General features: G+C 40.3%; 1 protein-coding gene and 1 non-coding gene across 3 annotated transcripts; one reads left to right on the top strand and one right to left on the bottom strand.

The window, feature by feature from the left end:
• The first annotated feature begins 553 nt into the window (after positions 1 to 553).
• On the top strand, positions 554 to 13,391 carry LOC137272221 (histidine N-acetyltransferase-like). Of its 2 annotated transcripts, none has more exons than XM_067804582.1 (4): positions 554 to 666; positions 10,469 to 10,642; positions 11,070 to 11,303; positions 12,405 to 13,391. In XM_067804582.1, the coding sequence occupies exons 2-4, from the start codon at positions 10,481 to 10,483 to the stop codon at positions 12,936 to 12,938; spliced, it is 930 nt and encodes a 309-aa protein (XP_067660683.1). In that variant the 5' UTR covers positions 554 to 666; positions 10,469 to 10,480; the 3' UTR covers positions 12,939 to 13,391. The 2 variants fall into 2 exon arrangements, with proteins under 2 accessions (XP_067660683.1, XP_067660682.1); XM_067804581.1 differs by lacking the exon at positions 554 to 666 and adding an exon at positions 5,247 to 5,425.
• Positions 13,392 to 18,549: 5,158 nt separating this feature from the next.
• Positions 18,550 to 18,649, bottom strand: Trnam-cau (transfer RNA methionine (anticodon CAU)). Its single transcript has 2 exons — positions 18,613 to 18,649; positions 18,550 to 18,585 (listed from the first exon to the last, which is right to left on the bottom strand). It is a non-coding gene; the product is annotated as a tRNA-Met (tRNA).
• Between the last annotated feature and the right edge of the window lie 4,685 nt (positions 18,650 to 23,334).

The following is a 23,334-nucleotide window of genomic DNA, read 5'->3' as shown; positions in this document are numbered from 1 at the left end:
AGTCGTCGACTCGTCTCTGCCGCCACGATGTGGAAATCAAATGTGTCCAAAGTGAGTTTCTTTTGCATTAATTCCAAAAACATCGGCACGAAAATCAGCCCTAGAAAATAGTTTTCATTCATGACAGCACCTATCTACTGGTCGTCCTCAAGTACTTTTGAGCAGTTACAAGACGTTCAAGAAAGGATATTGTTAACTGCCCATGCCATGATTTGCCATCCTTGCAGACTGAGGAGTGAAACTGTCAACGTTCACTAGTAAATACTGGCAACATTCAGCTTTCATGTCAGTTTCTCATGTTCCGAACTTTTCATTCAGGATTAATGGAACGTTTACTACTTTCATTGCATTTTCTTTGAGATTACTGGAACGTTTTACAGCATTTTTCTATGAAAATAGCCTAAAGTAGACAGATGCTGAACATTACCTTGCTAAAACCTTGTTATCAGTACTGCGAGACATGAACTTCAGACGTTACATCGTTATCAGCTGTTGGCATAAACTGTGCGCCGTACTGATTGTCTTGTCATCAGCTATCACGAATATTGATGACGTAGCTCACAACTGACCTACATACTGTCGTCCGGATAATGGCTTCTTCCCGCTACGAAGCCCAAGTGTCAAAGGCTGGAACTGATGTTTTTATAACATTTTACACTGATGGAGGTTTGTATAATCGCTTATTTCCATGTGCCTTGTTAGTCCTGCATACCGTGCCGAAACATGTTATGTGCGCGAATACGGATTACGCGAGGTGGGTGTAGAAGTTTGAATATGCCATTTTCGGTGCACACAACATGGCTGAAAGAGTCATATCCGAGAAAATGAAATGAATGTGATTTAGACAAAAATGAAGACAGTTGTTTATAATGACTATGCGTGATATTTTATGTTGATTGTTTAATACTTGTAATGTGTGATCAGGACTTACTTGTAATGTGTGATCAGGATTTGTGCGTACATTATATGTAACAGTCACTGGAACAAATGCTCATGCATGAATGGTTTTATGTATATTAACATGTGTAATGTTACTGCCATTATACGGTTCGTGTCTCTGGTTGTGCCATTACCATTGTGTGTTATGTCATTGTTGTGAGGGAAACAGGGAGTAGGGGCATTACTAAGTATACTCAGGAACGATATTTGTGAAAGTATTAAGGCTTTGAACATTTAAAATGTAATAGCTCTAATCGCCTGGAAAATGACGAAGGTGGCTGTATGGGGTTCAATCTTTCATTTATGGGTTCTGGTGATCCAGAGTGAGTTGATAGTGTTCAATACCCTGGAACATTTAGGAAATTATGACATTTCAACTCATCACATTTGAGTTTAAGACCAACTTAGAACAATCATTACGATTGAGTTACGATACAATGGACTTCATTTCATTTCCTCGCATTAAGATACAAATGCCCATTTAAAATATTACATGATATATATAGTCTCACAATACATACAAAGAATAAAGGCAAACGTAACACAGCCTAATATCATGTACCAACATTAATACTCAAGCATGCACCTACGTATATATGGCACACAGCCTATTGAGCGACGCCCTTCCACGGCCATATGGCATACACGCAACCACCTGCAGTAAACAAACAGCACAGCAATTCATTCAGTCACAAATCACCCTTGGGAACAGTAATGTGCAGAAAACTATACAATAAAGTAACATTATTCCATTTAAAAAGTAAGTAAGTTTATAACGATAATGCTAAAGCTTATTCAACCTTATTAAAAAATCACAGATGTTAATTTATTAACTACAAAAAGTTGTAATACAATTACAGTTAAAGGCGCAATAATATTCTACTATGAAATGGATTATAACACTTGCTTTACCCGTACCAGCAAGCACTGAGAACATGCCATGCCAACACAAGAAAATGGCTCACCTATCTATCCCTGTGTCCCAATGTGAAGTGGAGGTTAATTGCTCAGATGCAACATGCAGAACCAACTGTCGACCCATCAACCAATCAGAAGTTAGCATAGCTGACCACATGATAAACACCTTCCAGTGTCGTAACCCGACATGACTTGACATGACAACCCTTTGAACTATGATCCTTGACTGACAGCCTCTTGAAATGCTACCTTTTCCATAAAGATAATTGACGAACTCCTTCACCACAAATGAATTGAATACCTTAAAAGAATACTTTTACCTACAACCTTTTTTATGACCCATTTTCTTTATATATTTTTAATTTGCATTTTATAACATATATTAAAATGACATCAACCACAACATACTGACATTCCTAAAAATACAATTAAGAAAGTTAGTAAACTCAAGGTTATGATGTATCAAAGGTTCAAACTCCGATATATCATCACTGCTACACAAAGAAGACTATCCATTGCTACCAACAGAGTTACCAACACTCCACCAACAACGGGTGTGCATAAATGACCGCTTGTCACCTCATGACCATAGCAGCGACGAGACTACGAACCACTTGCTTGGGAATGGCTATCCACTCCCCTTACAAAGCTGAGGTAGAGTCTGTGATAAAGGTTGCGACCGTTGCAAACGTCGGTCCAACTCGTCCAAATGACATTCGATAGTGTGCAAATCTGTCACTTGGAGGACCAAGGAAAAACGTTAATGTTGTGGTTTGTGACTCGTGATGTGTGAATACGGGCATTGCCATGCTGAAACACGACGTTGACGATGACCATGGTGGTTGAACGTGTGTGTGGCCTTAGGATTTTGTGAACGTATCGCATCTTTATGCAGTGCGATTACTTCGACCAAATCTGTCAAATATCTTGCCCACAGATTGCTGCAGAACGTTTATCTTTCCGACGGCAAACACAAATGCTTGCCTATGAAGCATAAACAGACATTCATCACTGAACCCAACATGGCTCCTTTCGTCCACCGGATGTGCGCAGGTCCACACCAGTCGCCAGTGCTTGACGATGTCACTGAATGAGTATGGCCCCTCTGACTGGACGTGTAGGTCGGATGCATGTCCCTAGAAGAACGGTCTGATCGGAAATCCTACCCAGTCCTGGTATTGTTGGTGCAACCGTACGCGTGGATGTTGCAGTGGTAGTCCCATCCAGTAACTGACGTAACCGGTTGTAACAATCTTGGGCAGGTATGGTTAAAATCGAGATTCGCCTGCTTCTAACGACCAGTGATTTTGTTGCAATGCGCCTCACCCAATCTCGTCATCACAGTATCATGTACGGCGTATTAACGGCATAATTCTGAGATAGAGAAATCGAGAACCTGTCGTTTTACCTACCGTGTTCTTGCAGCATGTGCAAAACATGCAGATACGTATCTCTTACAACTATCAATACTGGCAACTCCTTGACTGGACTGCTGTGCTCAAGGAATATCACTGGTGTTCAGTATGTCATTCGTGATAACATGAAAGCGTGTGGCAGCTTTATTACTTTGTACTCGAAACGTTTATTATGGGCAAGATGTTGCCCGAAAACCCATTAAACCTTTAATTATTTATATCAATGCGGTTCTTTCAAACAGATCCATTAAGTGTGTATGCGTTTGGGCGAACAGTTTAATTTGTTTTGTCTTCCATACTGAAATTTTGTTGCATTTTTTTCTCTTGGTCAGCAATGCTTCCCGTGACACCATATTCTATGGGCACTTAACATTATACCATATGTTTCAAATAATAAAAATATCCTTTGTTGAATTTCTTTTGTTGGAAGGGTATATGCCAACAGGCTTGACTGATAAATCTGATTTATCATTTACTGAAAGTGGACGTAGTGCCATGTTCAGTATTTGGTGAACACATTCTGGAAACAATGGGTAAAAGAATACTTGTCATTAGTTCACATTGGACACAATCTACAGAACTCTCAGAGTGAGATTTTCCTTTGTTTGAGCTTGGTAGAACGAGTAGTCCGTTATTGACATGTGGGAGTTGCAGGCCTTAATACCAGATCAACGATCGTGGTGAAAGCAATCGCAAGGCTGTGCACTATGTTCTCAAAATGGAAAGTGGTAAAAGTTAGGGTTGTCTTGTAACCTGAAATATCCGCTCTCAAACCTATTGGAGGCAGCTGAATATAAAAAGCACAAGATATTGGGATTCAGTCTAATTGACATTTATGTCATGTTTGTTTTGAAATTGTTGTAAATTCAGTTTATGTTTAGCTATGAAATTTATTGGTCGAAGGCAAACAACAGGATTATGCACAAACCTACATGTAACTCGACAAACGTTTTTTAAGGGCATATTGTCCTATAAACGATAACAATGCTCTTTCCAACTACCCTTTGAGACTTGTTTTACAGATTATTTTTTTATACATCAGTACATACATCACATTATTGACATGATACCGTTTTTGAGTGTTGCATACCTTCGATTCAGCACTGAATTCCACACCTCAAGTGATGGCGCAAAGATTGCAGGCAGTGCATATCACAGATGACCACTACCAGAAGGATACACCTTCTATGATTACCATTTAATTTATCAAATTAAGGAACCCAGTGCATTGACATAGTCTACCCGGAACCCTATCAGTTGAAGACACATTACGCAATACGTAATGATAATTAACGAACGAACTCAAATAGAGAAAAGATTGCATTAAATCCATTTGAGTCCAAACTATTGAACAAGGCTGAAATTATCATGTATTTGATGTAAATTTCTAGGCTTCTGGACTGTCAAATTAAGCAATAATACAACTATGTATTATTACTCAATTTGTTCAAAACAGTTGTCTTGCATGTATTCAGATAAGTCTAAACATGTTCATAAAGTTTAGTTCAGAACATTATTTTGAGCAAGGAAACTTTTTTAACGAAAACGAACATATGGTCAAACGTAGCAGGAAACATAATATTAGAGTTATTTACCTTCAGAATGCATGAAATTGCACGTGAGAGCATCTCATTTCAAAACATTCCAGCGAGCCTGTTCCTTGACCCCTCCTCGGCCTCTCCTCAGCCTAGACTCATCCTCAGTACGCTCACGTGCTGTATATAATTTGAATATATGAATAGATTTATGTTTCCTTAAAGTGGCTACCCCGTTGGTGATGCAAGGCCTGACCTGTATTGGATTTACTTTTTAGTTTGATAAGTGCAATATGATGTTTATGATGAATAAAGTAATAATATACTGACAAAGCCGTGGTTGACAGTTTTTATTACCAGCAAACAATGCATACGTTCATTGTCAATGCTTGAGATATGCAGGTCAATCTGGAACCACGTGACTTTCTATACTGGATCTACACGTCCTTGACCTGACCTGAATATGGAGCTGGTTGCTGGCGCGTCACTGTGGACGAGGCGGTTGCGATACGTTGACAGAGGACACAGCGCTTAGGCTGTCCTGTCTTGTAAACTTTCAAGCGCGTCTTGTTCGTAACACAGACGGGCTATCTGAGTAGAAGCATACAAGATTATCCAGTGAGTAATATCTCCAGTCTATCTTGGCAGATTGACTGTGTTTTTATTTCTTTTGAAAGGTACACACTACTTCGATTATACCTGCACCTTAACCTAGATTTTCTCTCACTTCAACCGGCCTCTTGAAGAATCTGTGGAAGCGTCTTTGGGCCACCACATGTATGAAAACATAGTGGAGACATAATACATGAATCAGGATGGGTCGGAATCGGACAGCATATTGGTTTTAAATGGTCTGGGCGGCAATGCGCAACGTCTACGCTGCAGTAGTCTCTGACTTGGTTGACACATATTATTATATCCCATGTGTGTAGATAGATGATCATACCGTTAATCACCGGATTATCTTGTCCAGATTACAGACCACTGTCATATGGCTGGAATATTGCTGAATATAGCATAGCCCTAATCTCATTCACGGCCATATACATATCAAAAACATTTGACATAGTCATATAACAAATTGAAATATTTGACGTAGCTTAGTTGTCTGGCGTGTAGAGACCTGGGCTACGTCACAATGACGACAAGATATTGGGGGGAATTAACTTGGCAGAGCTGACTACTCGGCCATCACCTTAAAAACTGAGAGAAGGCTGCTGAGTCCCTTGAGTCGTTATTCGTAGCAGAAAGAGAAATTACATATAGAAAGAAATTTCAAACAATAATAATATACACGGTAGATACCGTAGATGTCTAAAAATTAAATATACCATTAGCAACATAACAGTGGTACTGTTACTTGGTTGAACGCTGTACGACTCAGTTGGTAGAATTGCGCGTTACTGGTTCTTAAAACAAATACGCTTGTACAATTACAATTTCAATTGTGTATTATACTATACAGGGATTTATTATGTCTTATTCTAGCTACTGGATATCATACAGGAACTGTAGACACTTACGTTTACGGCATTCTATCGTTACTGATGTATTTACATATACATGTATTTTACATACAGTATTATTCCAATACCGTAAATGCTTAACCGTATGATTGACATAGCATAGCCAATATTCGCATGATCCGGTATTTACGTGAGGTTACCCGCGGGTATTTACCACAATGTACACCTACTCATACTGTGTAATGACTGTCTATCACTTGGCATATCAACAGTCAATGTACAATTGAACTAATGGACTAATATCTACATATATAAACACACTACTTGCATCTATGTTGCCATGTGGTATACGGTTAAGGCTATGATAAAGGTAGTACAAATAAGTGGAGTACACACAGTATAACTTCAAGACTTTAACTATTGCTTTAATACAGTTAAAAACAGAGAGAAGGCTGCTGAGTCCCTTGGGTCTTTATTCGTAGCAGAGTGAAGTGCCTGCTACTGGACTCAGTATATGTAGGGACTCAGGCCTTCTGTGGAAGTTACTTAATACTGTAGCTGTAATCCAACATTTGGTGTATTAGTTGCAATTATCTCTGTTTCATACAGTGCACTGACCACTTAAAATCATTCATATCACTACGCAACGGACATAAGCTATACTAAACAGCAAAAGAAACGCAAGTTCATTTTATTGCAAACATTCAGTTCAATACTTTTCTCACAGTAAAGCATATTCAACTATTATCAAACAACGGTCCCCACGATGATTTTAATGTTGTTTCCGCTTTGTCATGGTGAAATTGCCCAAACGCGACCTTATTGATGCATTTTTGCTTTTTGCATGAAATTGTCGTGCTGCTCACAAAACATGTGAGCTTTTCGTGCTTGATGGGTCCTTTATTAGGTACGCCATTCAGAAACATCGCACATTACCAAATGCAACGGGAGATCGCGGAGAAAAGATGCCATGTCTAACTCAACAGCAAAGAGGGATCGCCATTGGGATGTTGCAGGCCGGATCCACAGCAACTGCGGTCGCCAGGCACTTCCAGTGTCACATTGCGACAATCACAAGGCTCTCGGCAAGGCATCAACAGACGAGAAATGTTCAGGACCGACCAAGGTCTGGACGGCCGAGAGTAACAACGCCACCTCCGGGTTACTCACCTTCGTAACCGACAACAAAGAGCGACGCAGACGGCTTCAACCATCCAAGACCCACGTCACCACATCTCTGCAGACACCCTTCGTCGTCGACTGAGGGCAGCAGGGATCAGATGTTGACGTCCTTACGTCGGGCAGATTTTAACGCAACGTCACCGCCAACAACGCTTGCAGTGGTCCAGACAACATCAACGATGGCGACGTCAACAATGGCGGCAAGTGTTTTCTGACGAATCCAGGTTCAACATGTCTCACACCGACGGCCGAGTACGTATATGGAGACGACGTAATGAACGTTACGCCAACTGCTGCGTTGTGGAGGCTGACCGCTGGGGAGGAGGAAGTCTGATGGTCTGGGGAGGCTTCAGCTACCACCACGCAACACCTTTGCATGTGTTTCGTCAACGTGTGACTGCTGTCGTTTACAGAGATCAACTTTGTACCCCTTTTCCAAGCATGACTTCCGCTCCAGATCTTCAAGCACGACAATGCTCGTCCTCACACGGCACGGATCTCCATGGACTTTCTGAGAGCAAACAACATTCCTGTGCTGCCCTGGTCCTCTCTATCCCCCGATATTGCACCGATCGAACACGTGTGGGACGAAATTAGAAGAAGAATGCACACAGCTGGTCCACCTCAAAACCTGAGAGATTTGGAAGCACGGTTGACAAGGGGATGGAATCAACTGCCACAAACCTTCTTCCAGAGACTTGTTGACTCGATGAGAGGTCGCTGTACTACTGCCTGTGTCGACAGCAATGGCGGTCACACACGTTACTGATTACGAGACTCTGTTTTGTCATTTTTACTGTTTATGGGTGCTGTGCTTACACTTGATTTTTTTGTTCACCGAGATGAATTTTCCAATCAGAAATCATGAACCATTTCATCAACAATCATGTGTCTGTTCTTTTTTGAATTAATTGAGTTTATGAGTACCATAGCAGTGTAGGGTTATTTGAAAACCGACTTGCGTTTAATTTGCGGTTCAGTATGTTTACAGTGACGTTGCGCCCGGCCATGCACAGCATGCTATGACCTGGGGCATACCCCTAGCGCAGCTTCCGCTTGACTGAGTTACATAATTCAAACTTACTTATGTGTGACGGCCATTTACGTGGTCCGCAAGTCTGAATGTTTTCTGACTGTTGATAAAATATTGATGTAAATACGCAAGTTATTATTGAAATATGATCACCATAATTATGGTCTAATTATGGTGATTTTAACACTATGACATATTCATTAGGATTATTTTGCCATGACGGGGGATATTGTCGATAAATTTCTCAATTTCATAGACGTCCTTTAATAATGTTTTGTAAATTGTGAAACTTGGATTTTGTCGCCTCATATTCATTACAAAAATATAGCGTTTTATTTTATTTAATTTTACTCAATTTATTTTGAGTAGTTCTCGTTTAGTAGAAATGGCTCTATGCAAAAACGCACAAGACATTTCGTACAATTTATATATACAAACGGAAAAGGTAGCGATGCATAACATAGAACTGCATAAAATACAAGCTATTGGAAAAGTAATAATCCTACCATAATAAGTCAAAATAAACGTGTAACAAACACCTTCTGCACAATGAACTAGTATGCACTTTCTGCATGCTTTGTGACACCTGTTGTTTACACACCGGATATTGGAAATTGAAGAACGGGTGATCATTCTCCATCCTCTGGATCCTGTGAAAAACACTTTTATTTTGACTTAAGCTACGCTCACGTTATGCACCGCTTTCTGAAAGTCTCAGTCGAAGAACGATTTTGTCACTATGTCGACATTTCAACCGTCCTCATTTTCCTGTCGACATTTTCAACCGTTACGAAGGCAACCATATGAGGAATTCATTCCAGACTGTCAGTTTGACTGCTCGGACCTGACCGTTCTTACTTTCAGCCCGATTCAGTTCTGTACAGGACAGAAAGAGGGAACTCGGCATCCGGCCCTGACGACCAATTTTCAAGTCATCAGTTTTCAGTCGAGCAGAATAGGTCCCGAGGAAGGTCATCTACCTTCTGCTGCTGGCGATAGGTGGTGTGTTATAGTTTCTCCTGAAAAGTGCTGTTGTAACGTTACATGCTAGTTTTAACTCAAACCATGATGTGTTTTACTGACCATCGGGTCATATTCCTGTAAAACATGTGGAAAGTTGTACAGTTCACGTAAAAAATATGGACAGCATTCAATTTCCAAACAAGAATGGATTGGCAACAGGCCATGTGACATTAATGACCTCGACTCTCCAGTACATTATTTGTTGTACAGCATTGTTCACAGTTTAATATATATAAATGTATACCTATACATTAATGTTAATAATTTATATTAGATATTCAGCCGCTATACAAGTGCTTATACTAGCACATAACCCTTGATTATAGAGACACTAACATGATCATAATTAACATGATTATAACTAATAAAATCGTGTACTCAATTAATATGATTCAGGGGATACTATTTTGTATCTGACCACTTTCATAAACATAGTCTTGTCGTACAAATTGCATTTGCCAGTGGGATGCAGCGAGTGCATGACTGCGACTACTGCTTGTCAGATTTCCAATTTTGTAAAAGCAGCGGTGACTGCATGAGTGGGTTAGACAATGGCAATCGTGCAACAGCCTCTTTAGGCATATTTTCAGATGAATCCCCAAATGCCATGCATCAGCAAAACTTGTTACACTAGTTTGTCAGCTGATCTGATCACCGAAAAGTTCACAAATGTAATCCGAGTTTAATGTTTCAGATCAACATTTATGTTCTTGTATGTGTTAATTCTTTTTATTAGTAAATGGACACGTTTGATGTCTTGCTTTTATACTTTTGTTGCTCAAAAATCTTTCTTGGAGGTGCTTGAAATGCATACAGAGTGTCTCCGTGTTGTTAGTTGTAGAGGTTACCCAAAAACAACTTAAGTAACTTTATATCATGAAAACAACATGAAAAACATGATATGAATGTGGAAAAGGATAAGGTGCTTTTGAAGTATTTGGTACGTTTACATTTCAGAACATTTAGAAAATGGCAACACACTCAATTCGACGCGCAACTCATGATGATTTCGAAGAGCTGATGCAGATAGGCGATGTATACCAGGGGATGGACTATCTGAGGCACCGTTACCACACATACATCGACGATCCCAACAACAGATCCTACGTCTACGTGATCGGAGATGAAATTGTAAGTAACAGATCGACAGAACTGCTGTACTGGAATAGCCGTTGATATGAATGTTAGCAAAGACAAATAGTACCAAAAAGCGAGTATTCTTAGAGTGATTGTGAAGTTTATCTAGTTCCTCAATTCTAAGTTGCAATGCAAATCTTCCTTTGGTATATCAGGAATACACGTGCATCCAAAATCCATCTTGAAAGTGACGCAACATCCAGTTTCACCTTACTTCGCCTCCGAATCGCGCTGGTCGATACTCGCGCTGTTGACCACAGGGTTGTCTAGCACTGATTCAATTATTAACAGACTGTCGCCATATAGCTGGAATATTGCTGTGCGGCGTAAAATTAAACTCATTCACTGATCTAACTTGATAAAATACACCAAATATGTGTCCCATACACCTCTAGCATTTAACGTGTACTTTGCATTACAGATTGCTCTATGCATGGCCTTCATTATTGATGATGGGCAGACGTTCATGATCAGAGGAGCCAGGACGAAGGATGGCTTCCGAGGACAAGGAATCTACGGCAAACTCAATAAATACGTTTATGCTGAATATGGGCATATTCCGTCTATCAAATATGATGTTATGACGACTAACAATCTCAACTTCGACGTTAATAAAGATCGTCTTTTGAAAAAACACACAGAACTGAATAGGAAGGTTAGTAGTGCTGGTTTCTAAAATATTTTAGGACATCTAGCATTAATGGGACCTCTCCATAGCATCCCGTGTCAAATATACGTGAACGTTCCATCAAGTACATTGTTATTCCTTTTAGAACTCAGGTCAAATTATCGCGCTGCAAGGCCCTACTGAATGCCCAACGCTGTTCTTGGTGTAATAGACATGTAACAAATAACATGTGCGTTCATAATGTGATAACACAATCACCTTGATCGAGACAATGATATTTCCGTCTCCTCATACCTCGATGCTCGATGTATCAATCTACTTCAGTTAAGTGATAATAGTCACAAAGCTGGAACAGTGACAATTACAGGTGAGCGGGAAACGGCAGTGTAAGAACAAAGTCTGTTTGAAATAGATTCCACTGTTTGTGTGGATAGTACATCAAACATTAGGATAGTCAGGTCCCACTGGAGATGATTCCATCCCAGAAAGATACATAGTCGTATTTCTTTCAAATAAAAAACACTTGTGACCAATCACAAATATATCTATATAAGTGACAGTTTCTTTGTCTACATGAATTAGACCGTCTACATGGTGCAAAATTCAGTCGACAGGAATTTTACTAGTTCGAACCTTTGATTTTAGAAGATTCCCTTCAACCAATAACCCATGCGGAGATGAATTCCTATGTCTGAAAGAGCTGTACAGTGCAATGCAATGTTCTAAGGCTTGCTTCATCTTATAGACTTATAGAGGTTGCTACAGGTAGATTGGCGATTTAGCACGAGCAATACATGCTGACCATGATGTGAAATCAATACCGCTACTGTTAGCACGTGTCTCGTAGAGCGACTTAGTTTAGCAAAACACCACCAAGACACGATTCGCTCGTATAATTTAAACTTTTCAGTGTTTAGACAATCACCTGTGTCCGTCTTGTTTCAAATGGAATGTCCATATGCAAATTGGGGTCATCTGTCAAGTCGTGGCTCATCTAATACTTGTTATGCAGTAGGCTTGTTCAGATTCAGATAGTATGGAAGCCATGAAACACATTTTACATTGCCAATAATTCATTGCATTCCATCACTTTGTTCTCCTTAAATGTTTTCATTATCGCATCTGCAGAGTCTGGTCCACGGTCGATTCATGATGTCAGATTTACAGCTGCGTGAGCTGGACGAACCCAGTCCGATCTTGCAGCAGATGACGTCAGATGACCTGCTGGACTTGTTTGCCTCTGAAGGATCACGCAAAAGTCTTTTTCCTGTGAATAAAATTGTTATCGATTGGATACCACTCCGTTTCCTCCCCAGCAATATGAAGTACATATTGGAACCGGAAGCATTGTGTCTGAGGTCAAAAGGCAGGAACGGCGAAACAACGTTACTCACATTTGGCACTCCTAGTAACTGTGAACTAGGTGTGCGGTACAGCATGGATATATTTGGAGATGATGTCACAGACTTTCCGTATCATGTAGCACGACATATGAGGCACGTTGGGACCCTGACGAAGGGCTACGTTTTTCTTCAGATGGGCATAGAGGAGAAGTTCAAAGACATCGCGGTCAATGTTCTCCCACTTTTAAATCTAGCACCTTTCGATTTTTCATGGACAACCCAGATTAACTTTGAAAGCAAGTTTAGAGTTGAAAAATGACGAAAGAGCTATGAGTACTGGTGTTTCGTGAAAACACATGATCAGGATTCTTGAAAAAACTTCAGTTTCGTACGGTAATGGTAAAATGTCTGTAATATTTTCCACGTTTGTACTCAAGTAAAGGGTCCAATGGCCCGGTATCCGATGGTTGTGTACAAGTTTAAATATCAAATCCACACTTCCTGAATAAGCCAAAAAGAGCCAAAAGCAATTTCTACGTGCAATTTTTATGTTACATGTACTATCCTATCCTTAAAATTCTTCACGAAATCCAGGTTGCTCTGGGCGATTGAGACGTTTACCAGTTACCAAGTAAACCAAGTTAACCCAATCTCAGCGTTCAAGGTCAACCTCCCCTTCAACAGTAACAAATAAACGGTCTTGCCGTCACAGATACTACTGTGCTCGCGAGCAAGTGCGCTCTCAGTGTTTTGAATAAATATTTGCAGTGTATTAGTGTCGTCTTGACATACGTTTATGTAATAGTTCCTTAAATCAATATATGTCTACACAAAAGGTGGTGGGATGCACGGAAACCATATCTCCACTGCACGATTAAGGCGACATTCTCCGTCACTACAGGAGTCTCACCTCATCGCCGCCAGTCACGGCCAACGTTTATAACATTCTTTCTAACACAATGTCAGCATTTGCTCGTGTTTTTGCTCAATAGAACTACAGCCATTTCAGCTTGACAGCTACTCTTCCTATGCATGATCACATGCAAATTGCACAAACGACAGGTCGAGTTCATTAAATAGGGTAGCAGAGAATATTGCCCTCGCATGCATACATATATTCGCGACCGAAATTGCTCCGAAAAAACACTTCTGAAAACCCCCGAATCATTCCATGTTTAAAGTACTGTTGGAAATAGAAAAAAAAGCAAATAGTTTTAGGCTGTCACTCTGTGTCCATGAAATTTACATAACTGCAAATAGGATATGTAGAAATAACTCACTTTGGCCTAACTTGGCATTCAGCGGAATGCGTAAGAGGTTGTCCAGAAAACCATGTTTACTAACGAAATCGGGAAAAGCTTCCGAAACTAATACTAGCTGCTGGAAACAATAGATCAGACTATATATGGCAATTAGGTCGTTCAGCCAGGTATGACAACTCACCGTCGATTCACATGGCATGAAATGCATGCGCTGTCTATTGGCAGAAACGCTCGTCTCAAAGATATTTTTCTGCTTTTGTGTGTTGAATATGACTCATTTATTAATTAACATCTTAGGTGATTCCCAAAGAAAAGCATCATATTAAGTGTCTCAAAATATATGGTTAGCATGATCACCCGAAGACCGACATAACTGGATATTATCTGTAAATTGTTATGACACGCCGTGTACTTCAGTAGTTTAATTCCTCTAAAGGATTATCATGACTTTTGTATTAGCTGATACACCGAACCCGACCCCAAACATCGTCCTCTAGATCCGTCCTGTTTTGCCTTTTAGACGACCCCTCCTACCTGTTTCCTTTTTAAGTGATAGTAAGACTCCATGGTAGTTACATCCTGAATAGTTTCAGCTGAGATCCGTTTGATGTGCTCGATACACTGACAGTGCCACAATCAGTTCCATTAGGCTACACCGCCGTTCCAAAACATGGGTATAAAGAATGTCAAGTCACAATATGTACGTGGAGAATGGAGATTGGCCGACCGCAACCGATTTCGAATGGTTTGTGAGGACAGTCGACCTCTAAACATCTCAGCCGTGGTTTGTGTAGCTGGTAGAAATCTGTCACGTTGGTGACGTAGGACGTCTTCTGCACGTGACGTCTCAGGTGGACGAGGCACCCATGAAAAGCCACCTCCTCGTAGTGGGTGCTGGGTAACGCTAAGTGCTCTCCTCCCGTGTGGACCCGGGAGAGAATGTCCACAGCACCATATTGCTTGTCGTAAGAGGTGACTGAATTGGGCAGCCTGTTTGTCGTGGGTTGCGTCCCGTGTCGCTGGAGGACGGGATCCTGGTGGTTGAGGGCAGTTGGGCATTTAACTGCTTTCCATTTGCCTAACACACCACTTCGGCCCTTACTTCACCTAGATGAGTGGTTGAATGGGCCCGATTCAACCAATCGGCTGGTCATGCCAAGCCCTGTGTATGGACTATGTATGTGTCATTGCACAAATTTGATTTTGAATTGTTGTGAATTTTGGTCTTGGCACTACTGTTTTTCTGTAACTTTGGGCCAATCTGGTAAACTAATTATTTATAAGTCTTCTACTGGAGTATATCATCCGGGTATCCTTGGTGCTGCAAGCTGGAGGCCCGCTTGCTTTAGCATTGTCCTTGTGATACACCGTGGTGGGTGGAGAGCTCGGATGATGAACCATATGACACCAACCATGGCTTATGACATACCCCCAAAAAACAAAACGTCCACTTGAAATTGATCCTGTTCATATTGACCACAAACCGTCTCTGTCGATTGAGTATTGGCCACGTTTTCTTGTTATTGAGACTCTTGACAAGACACCATTAAAGCTGAACCCTTTCGCAGTATCTAAGGTTATTGAAGGTATTGCAGGGGACGTTAAGAACATTAGACACTTACGTTCAGGTGCGCTGTTAATAGAATGCGGAGAAATACCAACAATCAACCAACCTGATGAACATTAAATGTTCGTGGGCATTCCGGTCACGGTCTCTCCCCATAAAACCTTGAACACAAGCAAAGGTATCGTGAGAGATCGGGATCGATTGTTTGATGATATGTCGGACCTCCGTTTTGCCTCACTTGTGATGAGAGAACCACGGTCATCACATCCACATCCTGCTTGACTGTGTTGAATTCTCCATGACAAGGGATAAATATTTCAATGTAAAAGCAATTAAGGGCCTTTTAAATACCGTACGTTCTCATTTAATTCTTGGATTTTTAAAAGAAGTTAATTTCATAACTGAATTTTGATTATTGCGTTCTGTAGATAGTTGCATTTTAATTAATGGTCGTTTAGATTAGTAACTTGAATTGTTAGTGGCTGTACCCTCAAAGGGGGTTGAAGTACCGTAAAATTATTGTCCTCCGGAGAGGGTACGTAAGTGACAAAACATTCCATGTACGTTTAGACTTCCACTGTTTTTAATCGTAGTATATGTGTATTTTTAATTTGTGGCTAGATGTGACTAAATTGCTAACAGCTGAGGGGATGATGTAAATGCAACTAGGGTCCATGCAGGTAGCAAAGGTAATGTATGTCTCCATGGTCCCTGGTATGGTGATCTACCTTCAGTTGTTGGCAACCTATAACCTGATTTTATGTTGTATTGTCCGAATAGTGATATTAGTTTTAACTTTCCACACTAGTTTTAATCCCATTTGTGATATTCTAGTTGTGTTACTGTCCCTCGTTGACAGGGTTTTATAGCATCCAAATATTTCATTTCAGTATTAAATGTTCTCGTCACGATATGGCTGAGACATTGCCGATGTGACGTTAAATATTAACTCACTCACTCACTCAGGTGGACGACCCGACCTTGGGGGATCAGAAGTGGTGCCAGTTTGTTGTAGACGACCTCGCAAGTCATTCACAGTACGACTGCTGCATCCCATTGCTCTTGCGACGTCAATAACTGATCTTTCCGCTTGCAGCATGCCAACGTTACGTTCACGTTGCACACAATCGTGGCATTTAAAGTACCGTTAGAATTGTGGTTTAAAAGTGTTTTTTCCAGTTCTTGAGGCCAATGCAAACACGTGCTAATGAAGAAAACTTCCATGCGAAGGTCACGTGATAGACTACGCGTGCAAAACCTGATTTGGCACTAACGTCATTTGTACGAAGAATGGATTGGTTTATTTGGGCTTTGCTAATGTTTTTCTAGAGTTGAAAGATAGGGATCCCATTTCGGATACATAGATGTATCATTAGAGAAAACGTATTCATTATTTTTTACATTACATTTTGTGAAGTTTCTTTTGTGATTCAGTATATTTCTTTACGTCAGCTATCGTTTATAAGTAAAGGAGACGGATTTCCCTACTCTGATCGTTTTACATTGTCTACCAAACCGAGGAGAAGTGTTTTCTCCAACATAAATACCGTCAATGATGGATAATTACAATGTAGATGATCATTTAATGAAGCTGCATGACAGTAACTGAAGCGCCCGTAAAATCAATTTAATGACAGTAACTATAAGTAGATAATTTAACACCTTTAATTTCGTCGGTCCGATGGCCGTGCGGTAGTGCGTCTGCCTACGGATGTGATAATTGCGATTCCAAACCCTTTTGTAATGTGAGTTTAATCTGGAACGACATTTTTCAATTGATTTGAAACACTCATGTATCATTTGAATGTTAATGTTTGTTTCGGAGGGACAGGTTTTCCTTTTCGCTAGAAAGATCATCTGAGTATTGTGTGGTACTCATCGTCCTTGTCATGTATCATGGGGGAGGATTTTCCGTGGTGTGCGGTGTGGAATGTGTTGGTGTGGGAATCAGACTGGAGACTTTAGGTGACAGAGTAAAAACTGGACATCGCATCGGTTCATTACATACATATAGCAATAAAAACAAGGTAATCATTTGAAATCGTTCGTCGACAAAGGTCAGTAAATAAAAAATGAGTGTTACAGTATCCACAATTAAAACTGGCATCTATCACTAAAACATGATTTCAAAACAAGACAAAACAATAATTATGAAATCGGGGAGCACCACAGTACGGACATGCAGACCAGCACATTTGCTACCTGCATGGAATCCAGCTGTATTTACATCACTCCATCAGCCACTGGTGTTTGTATTCATATTCAGCCATTATAAAACAACGAATACTCTACGATTGCAAAGCTTACCAGAGCTTAATTAGCTTCTTACAGGGTCAACAATCTTGTAATAATTTAAATCCCTTAAATCCAATCTCGGTTAGTTTTAAAACTTCCAGGCATCAATATCATAACCCTGATAGATCTAAGGAGGAGTGTACTTGACAAAGCAAGTGAAACATGCGTCTACTTTGTTCATGTAAGCACTTCCTTTGTTGTGGCTGTACAGCCGTTTCGTGTTTGCTTCATTTGTCACATATATATATGAAACACTGATGGGAAATTAAGATATATATTTCCCAACTGTCACAAATCACGTGCCAGAAAAGTGGAGACTGTGCTGGTTTTTCTACACCTTAAGTTGCAATCGACTGGGGTAAATGATGCTATAACAGAATATCAGAATATTTCACCCAGGCGGGTACAGCAGTAGAAGAGCTCAGTGGAAATAGTTTGAAAATAACATGGTGATGATTATGAACTAAAAGCAGAAAAAAGAAGTGCCCCGGGTGAGGATCGAATTCACGATCTTTACATTGCTCTGACATTGGAAGCGTGACTGATTATGAGACTGACGCGCTACCTACTGCGCTACCGAGGCTTGAAACACTGGTCGGAAATTTAGATATATATTTCTCAACTGTCACAAATCATGTGCCAGACAAGTGGAGACTGTGCTGGTTTTTCAAAACCTTAACTGCATTTGTCACATATTTATCGGTCAGAAGATTTCATCCAGGCGGGTACAGCAGTAGAAGAGCTCAGTGGAAATAGTTTGAAACGAATATGGTGATGATTATGAAGGAAAAACAGAAAAAAGAAAATGCCCCGGGTGAGGATCGAACTCACGACCTTCAGATTGCTCTGACATTGGAAGCTTGACTGATTATGAGACTGACGCGCTACCTACTGCGCTACCGAGGCCTGAAACGATGATCGGAAATTTAGATATATATTTCTCAACTGTCACAAATGAAGTGCCAGATAAATGGAGACTGTGCTGGTTTTTCAACACCTTAACTTGCATTCGACTGTTGTAAATGATGCACAATGTGAGGAAACAGCAGTTAACATCATAATCCTGACAGATGTAATGAGGAGTGTACTTGAAAAAGGAATTGAAACATGCGTTTATTTTCTTCATGTAAGCACTTCCTGTCTTGTGGCTGTAGTTGATTGGCGGCCACGCGGAAGTCATATCTGTAATGTGTCCACGCGTTGAAGATCGGTAATGCACAAAGTATTGATTGGCGGCCATGCGGAAGTCATATCTGTAATGTGTCCACGCGTTGAAGATCGGTAATGCACAAAGTGTTGATTGGCGATCATGCGGAAGACATATCGGTAATATGTCCAAGCTTTGGATATCGGTAATGCACAAAGTATTGATTGGCAGCCATGCGGAAGTCATATCTGTAATGTGTCCACGCGTTGGTGATCGGTAATGCACAAAGTATTGATTGGCGGCCATGTGGAAGTCATATCTGTAATGTGTCCACGCGTTGGAGATCGGTAATGCACAAAGTGTTGATTGACGGCCATGTTCGAAGTCATATCTGTAATGTGTCCACACGTTGGAGATCAGTAATGCACAAAGTGTTGATTGGCGGCCATGCGGAAGACATATCGGTAATATGTCCAAGCTTTGGATATCGGTAATGCACAAAGTGTTGATTGGCGGCCATGTGGAAGTCATATCTGTAATGTGTCCACGCGTTGGAGATCAGTAATGCACAAAGTGTTGATTGGCGATCATGCGGAAGAGACATATCGGTAATGTATCCAAGCGTTTGAGATCGGTAATGCACAAAGTATTGATTGGCAGCCATGTAGAACACATATCGGTAATTTGTCCAAGCGTTTATGATCGGTAATGCACAAAATGTTGATAGGCGGTCATGCGGCAGACACATCGGTAATGTGACAAAGTGTTGGATATCGGCAAAGTGCAAAGTGTTGGTGTCGGTAGTATTGGCTCATGGATTGGTTGGGTCACTTAAGCTGACAGATAGTCTAGTGGTATCTAGTGGTTAACACATTCATTATGAAGAAATATATGGTCCATCAATTTTAAAATGATGTAATTATCTGTTCTGAGATGTTAAACTGAGAGTTTTGAGCACACACCTCCAACTAATGAGTCACTGCACTATGTTCAACTTTCATGCTGACTTTGCAGTGAATTGTTTAGTGTTAATGGGTAACTAATATAGGATGTCAGAATATTTATGTATCATCAATACATTGCATTTGAATGTTGACATGTAACCGATACCGAGCAGCTGAATCAGTAAATGTTAATCAAGGCAGTGGAATATTGATCATTGATCATCAATACAGGAATGTTGACATGTAACCAATACCGAGCAGCAGAAACAGTGAATGTTAGTCAGTGCAGTGGAATGTTGACCATTGACTGATCATCAATACAGGAACGTTGACATGTAACCAATTCATAAAAATCACAGTGGAATATAGATTATTTATGCACAGCACTAGAATGTTGATGAACAAGTGAACACAGTGAGAAACTGACGTTGAATATTAGCTTATATTTATTGCATGGCTGCAGAGTGTGGATATATGATATATAACCTTTTTGGGGGGGGGGGGACAAAATGTTGGTGTATAAGCAATGTAACACTATGGGCATGTAAGCACTTCCTGTGTTGTGGCTGTACAGCCATTTCGTGTTTGCTGCATTTGTCACATATTTATCGGTCAGAATATTTCACCCAGGCGGGTACAGCAGTAGAAGAGCTCAGTGGAAATAGTTTGAAACGAATATGGTGATGATTATGAAGGAAAAACAGAAACAAGAAATGCCCCAGGTGAGGATCGAACTCACGACCCTCAGATTGCTCTGACATTGGAAGCTTGACTGATTATGAGACTGACGCGCTTTTTTTTTCATTAAAATATTTATTCACAAAATTGTAGAATTGCACCACCCCATAAATAAAATATGTATCACAGATTTGGGGTGGCAGTGCGTAACATTTCAATTGAAAAGAGAGGAAGTATATTTTCATAGAAATGTTCAGAAGTTTTTTATAGGTTACAATGAAGAAATATACCCGAATGAATGTATAATATATTTAATGTAGCTAATCTGACTACCTCTGTATTTATAAAGCATTATGTAATATTCTAATCTAACGGTGAGTGGAGAACAATCTCATTTCCATCCAACGATATGAATGTATTGCTCATGACATATTTTTGAATGAAAATGTGTGATTCATTTGCTTTGGAATATTTAAAGAACAACAGGCAAAAATGACGTCTTATCAATGATTTGAAAAATGCCCTCATGTGAAATGAAATCATGTTTTGGCTCAGTATCACCCTCCTTTTAAATACAGCTAGACGATAAATTGAGAATACAAGGTCCATGAATGCTTTAGACGACAACTTCTTTTCTGGTAAGAACCCAAACAATAACCAGATAGATAACTGTCCAAAACTAAAGCCTGTGTCCTGGCACACATCTGTCAACATTTCAATGATGAGTTCTTGCAAGTGCGATAACTCCTTGCAGAAGATGAACAGATGTAAAATGTCTTCTGTTTGTATGTGACACACTGGACAAACATCAGTGTTTGACAGTCCAATTTTTAGAAGTTTATCATATGTGAAAAGAATATTATGTGCAATTTTAAAATCTAACTGTATGGAGTCTGTTGATTTATCTTTTTCCCATACATTCATCCAAATATCTTTCCAATTAATATCCAGTGCAAGCTGATTCCACCAAGCGATAGCTACTGGTTCCTTGAAATGTTTTTTCCTGAGAACTTCATAACAAAATTTTGTTGTGAATAAATCAACAGACAGATCCTGGTTTTGAACAGTGCATGTTATGTCTCTTGATGGGGAGTTCGTGGCAACCTCTGACAAAATGATCTTTTTCCACTCTGACGGAAGCGCTAATAAAATAATGCCATAACATTGTTTATGGTACTTACATCCATCTCAGGTAAGGTGTCATGGATTATTTTAACAATAATGTGTCCAGACATGAATTTTGGAATAACTTCAAAACAAATATGCTTGATGCAAATAATTCCACTTGAAATAAATGACTGAAACATAAGAGTTTTTTCCATTGAATGTAATCAATGAATTCTTAAATATTGGGCACCCATGAAGAGCCACCTCCTCGTGGTGGGTGCTGGGTAACGCTAAGTGCTCTTCTCCCGTGAGGACCCGGGACAGAATGTGTCCACAGCACCCCATTGCTTGTCGTAAGAGGCGACTAAATTGGGCAACCTGTTGGCCGTGGGTTGCGTCCCGTGTCGCTGGAGGACGGGATCCTGGTGGTTGAGGACAGATGGGCTTTAAACTGCGTTCCATTTGCCCAGCACACCACTTTGGCCCTTACTTCACCTAGACGGGTTTTAGAATCGGCCCGATTCAACCAATCTGCTGGTCACGCCAAGCCCTGTGTATGGACTTATTTTTTTGTCAATACACTAATCTGTTTGGAAAATGTGTTACTTGTGGTCTTGGCAGAATTGTTCTCTATACATGTTTATGATTTTGATGTATGATGTTTTGCACTTTGCCTAGAGTCTTATGCCAAAAGGCGGTGGCTCATGGGCCAATCTGGTAGATGTGTTATTAATAACTCTTCTGCTGGAGTATATCATCCGAGTATCCTTGGTGCTGCAAGTTGGAGACCCACTTGTTTTTAGCATTGTCCTTGTGATACTCCGTGGTGGGTGGGGAGCTCGGATGACGAACTATTGGAAATTAACCATGGCTTATGAAAACCCTCCTAAAAAACCAAACGACAACTAGACACTGATCCAGTTGATACTGATCAAAGACTGCCCACGTCAATTGAATACTGGCCACGATTTCTTGTAATTGAACCTGTTGACAAGACTCCATTAAAGTTGAACCCTTTTGCCATATCCAAGGGTATACAGGGCCTTGCTACGGCTCATAAAACACTGAATACGAGCAAGGGAATCATCAGAGATCGTGACCGATTGTTTGCGGATATGACAGAGCTTGACAGCATCTCTGAGATGAAAGATCAGGGTGTACGCAATGTAAAACGTTTCACAATCCGGAAGAATGATGTTGTAACTAACACCAATACTTACCTGTTCTCCTTTTCCTCACCAACTGCTCCAAAATCTCTTAAAGCAGGTTATTGTAACATCAATGTGGACGTGTACATTCCAAACCCTTTGCGGTGTTGTAAATGTCAAAAGTTCGGTCATGGCGTCAATACTTGCACATTGTCTGTTGTATGTGCTCACTGTGGCGAAAAGACACATACAACAGAAGATTGTGACAGTAATGTTAAAAAATGTACAAACTGTGCGGGTGACCACTCCTCCTACTCTAAAAGTTGTCCTGTTTGGAAACATCAAATGGAGATAAATAGGATAAAATTCACTCAAAACGTTAGTTTTGCGGAAGCTAAAAAGCTAGTTCAAAGCTCAGAACATAAGGAGAGCTATGCTTCTATCACCAGAACATCGTCAGAAACTGTAACCGCTAAAACAACAACGTCATCTGTATGCTGTCAGACAAACCTGACCTGGGTTAAAACGGAATCTTCTCTGATATTCTCACCTGCAATATCGACCCAA

This window comes from Haliotis asinina, chromosome 2 (assembly GCF_037392515.1).
Source record: "Haliotis asinina isolate JCU_RB_2024 chromosome 2, JCU_Hal_asi_v2, whole genome shotgun sequence".
NCBI classification, from domain to species: Eukaryota; Metazoa; Mollusca; class Gastropoda; order Lepetellida; family Haliotidae; genus Haliotis; species Haliotis asinina.
The sequence above is the reverse complement of the archived record's forward strand: the minus strand, read 5'-3'. Positions and strand labels throughout refer to the sequence as shown.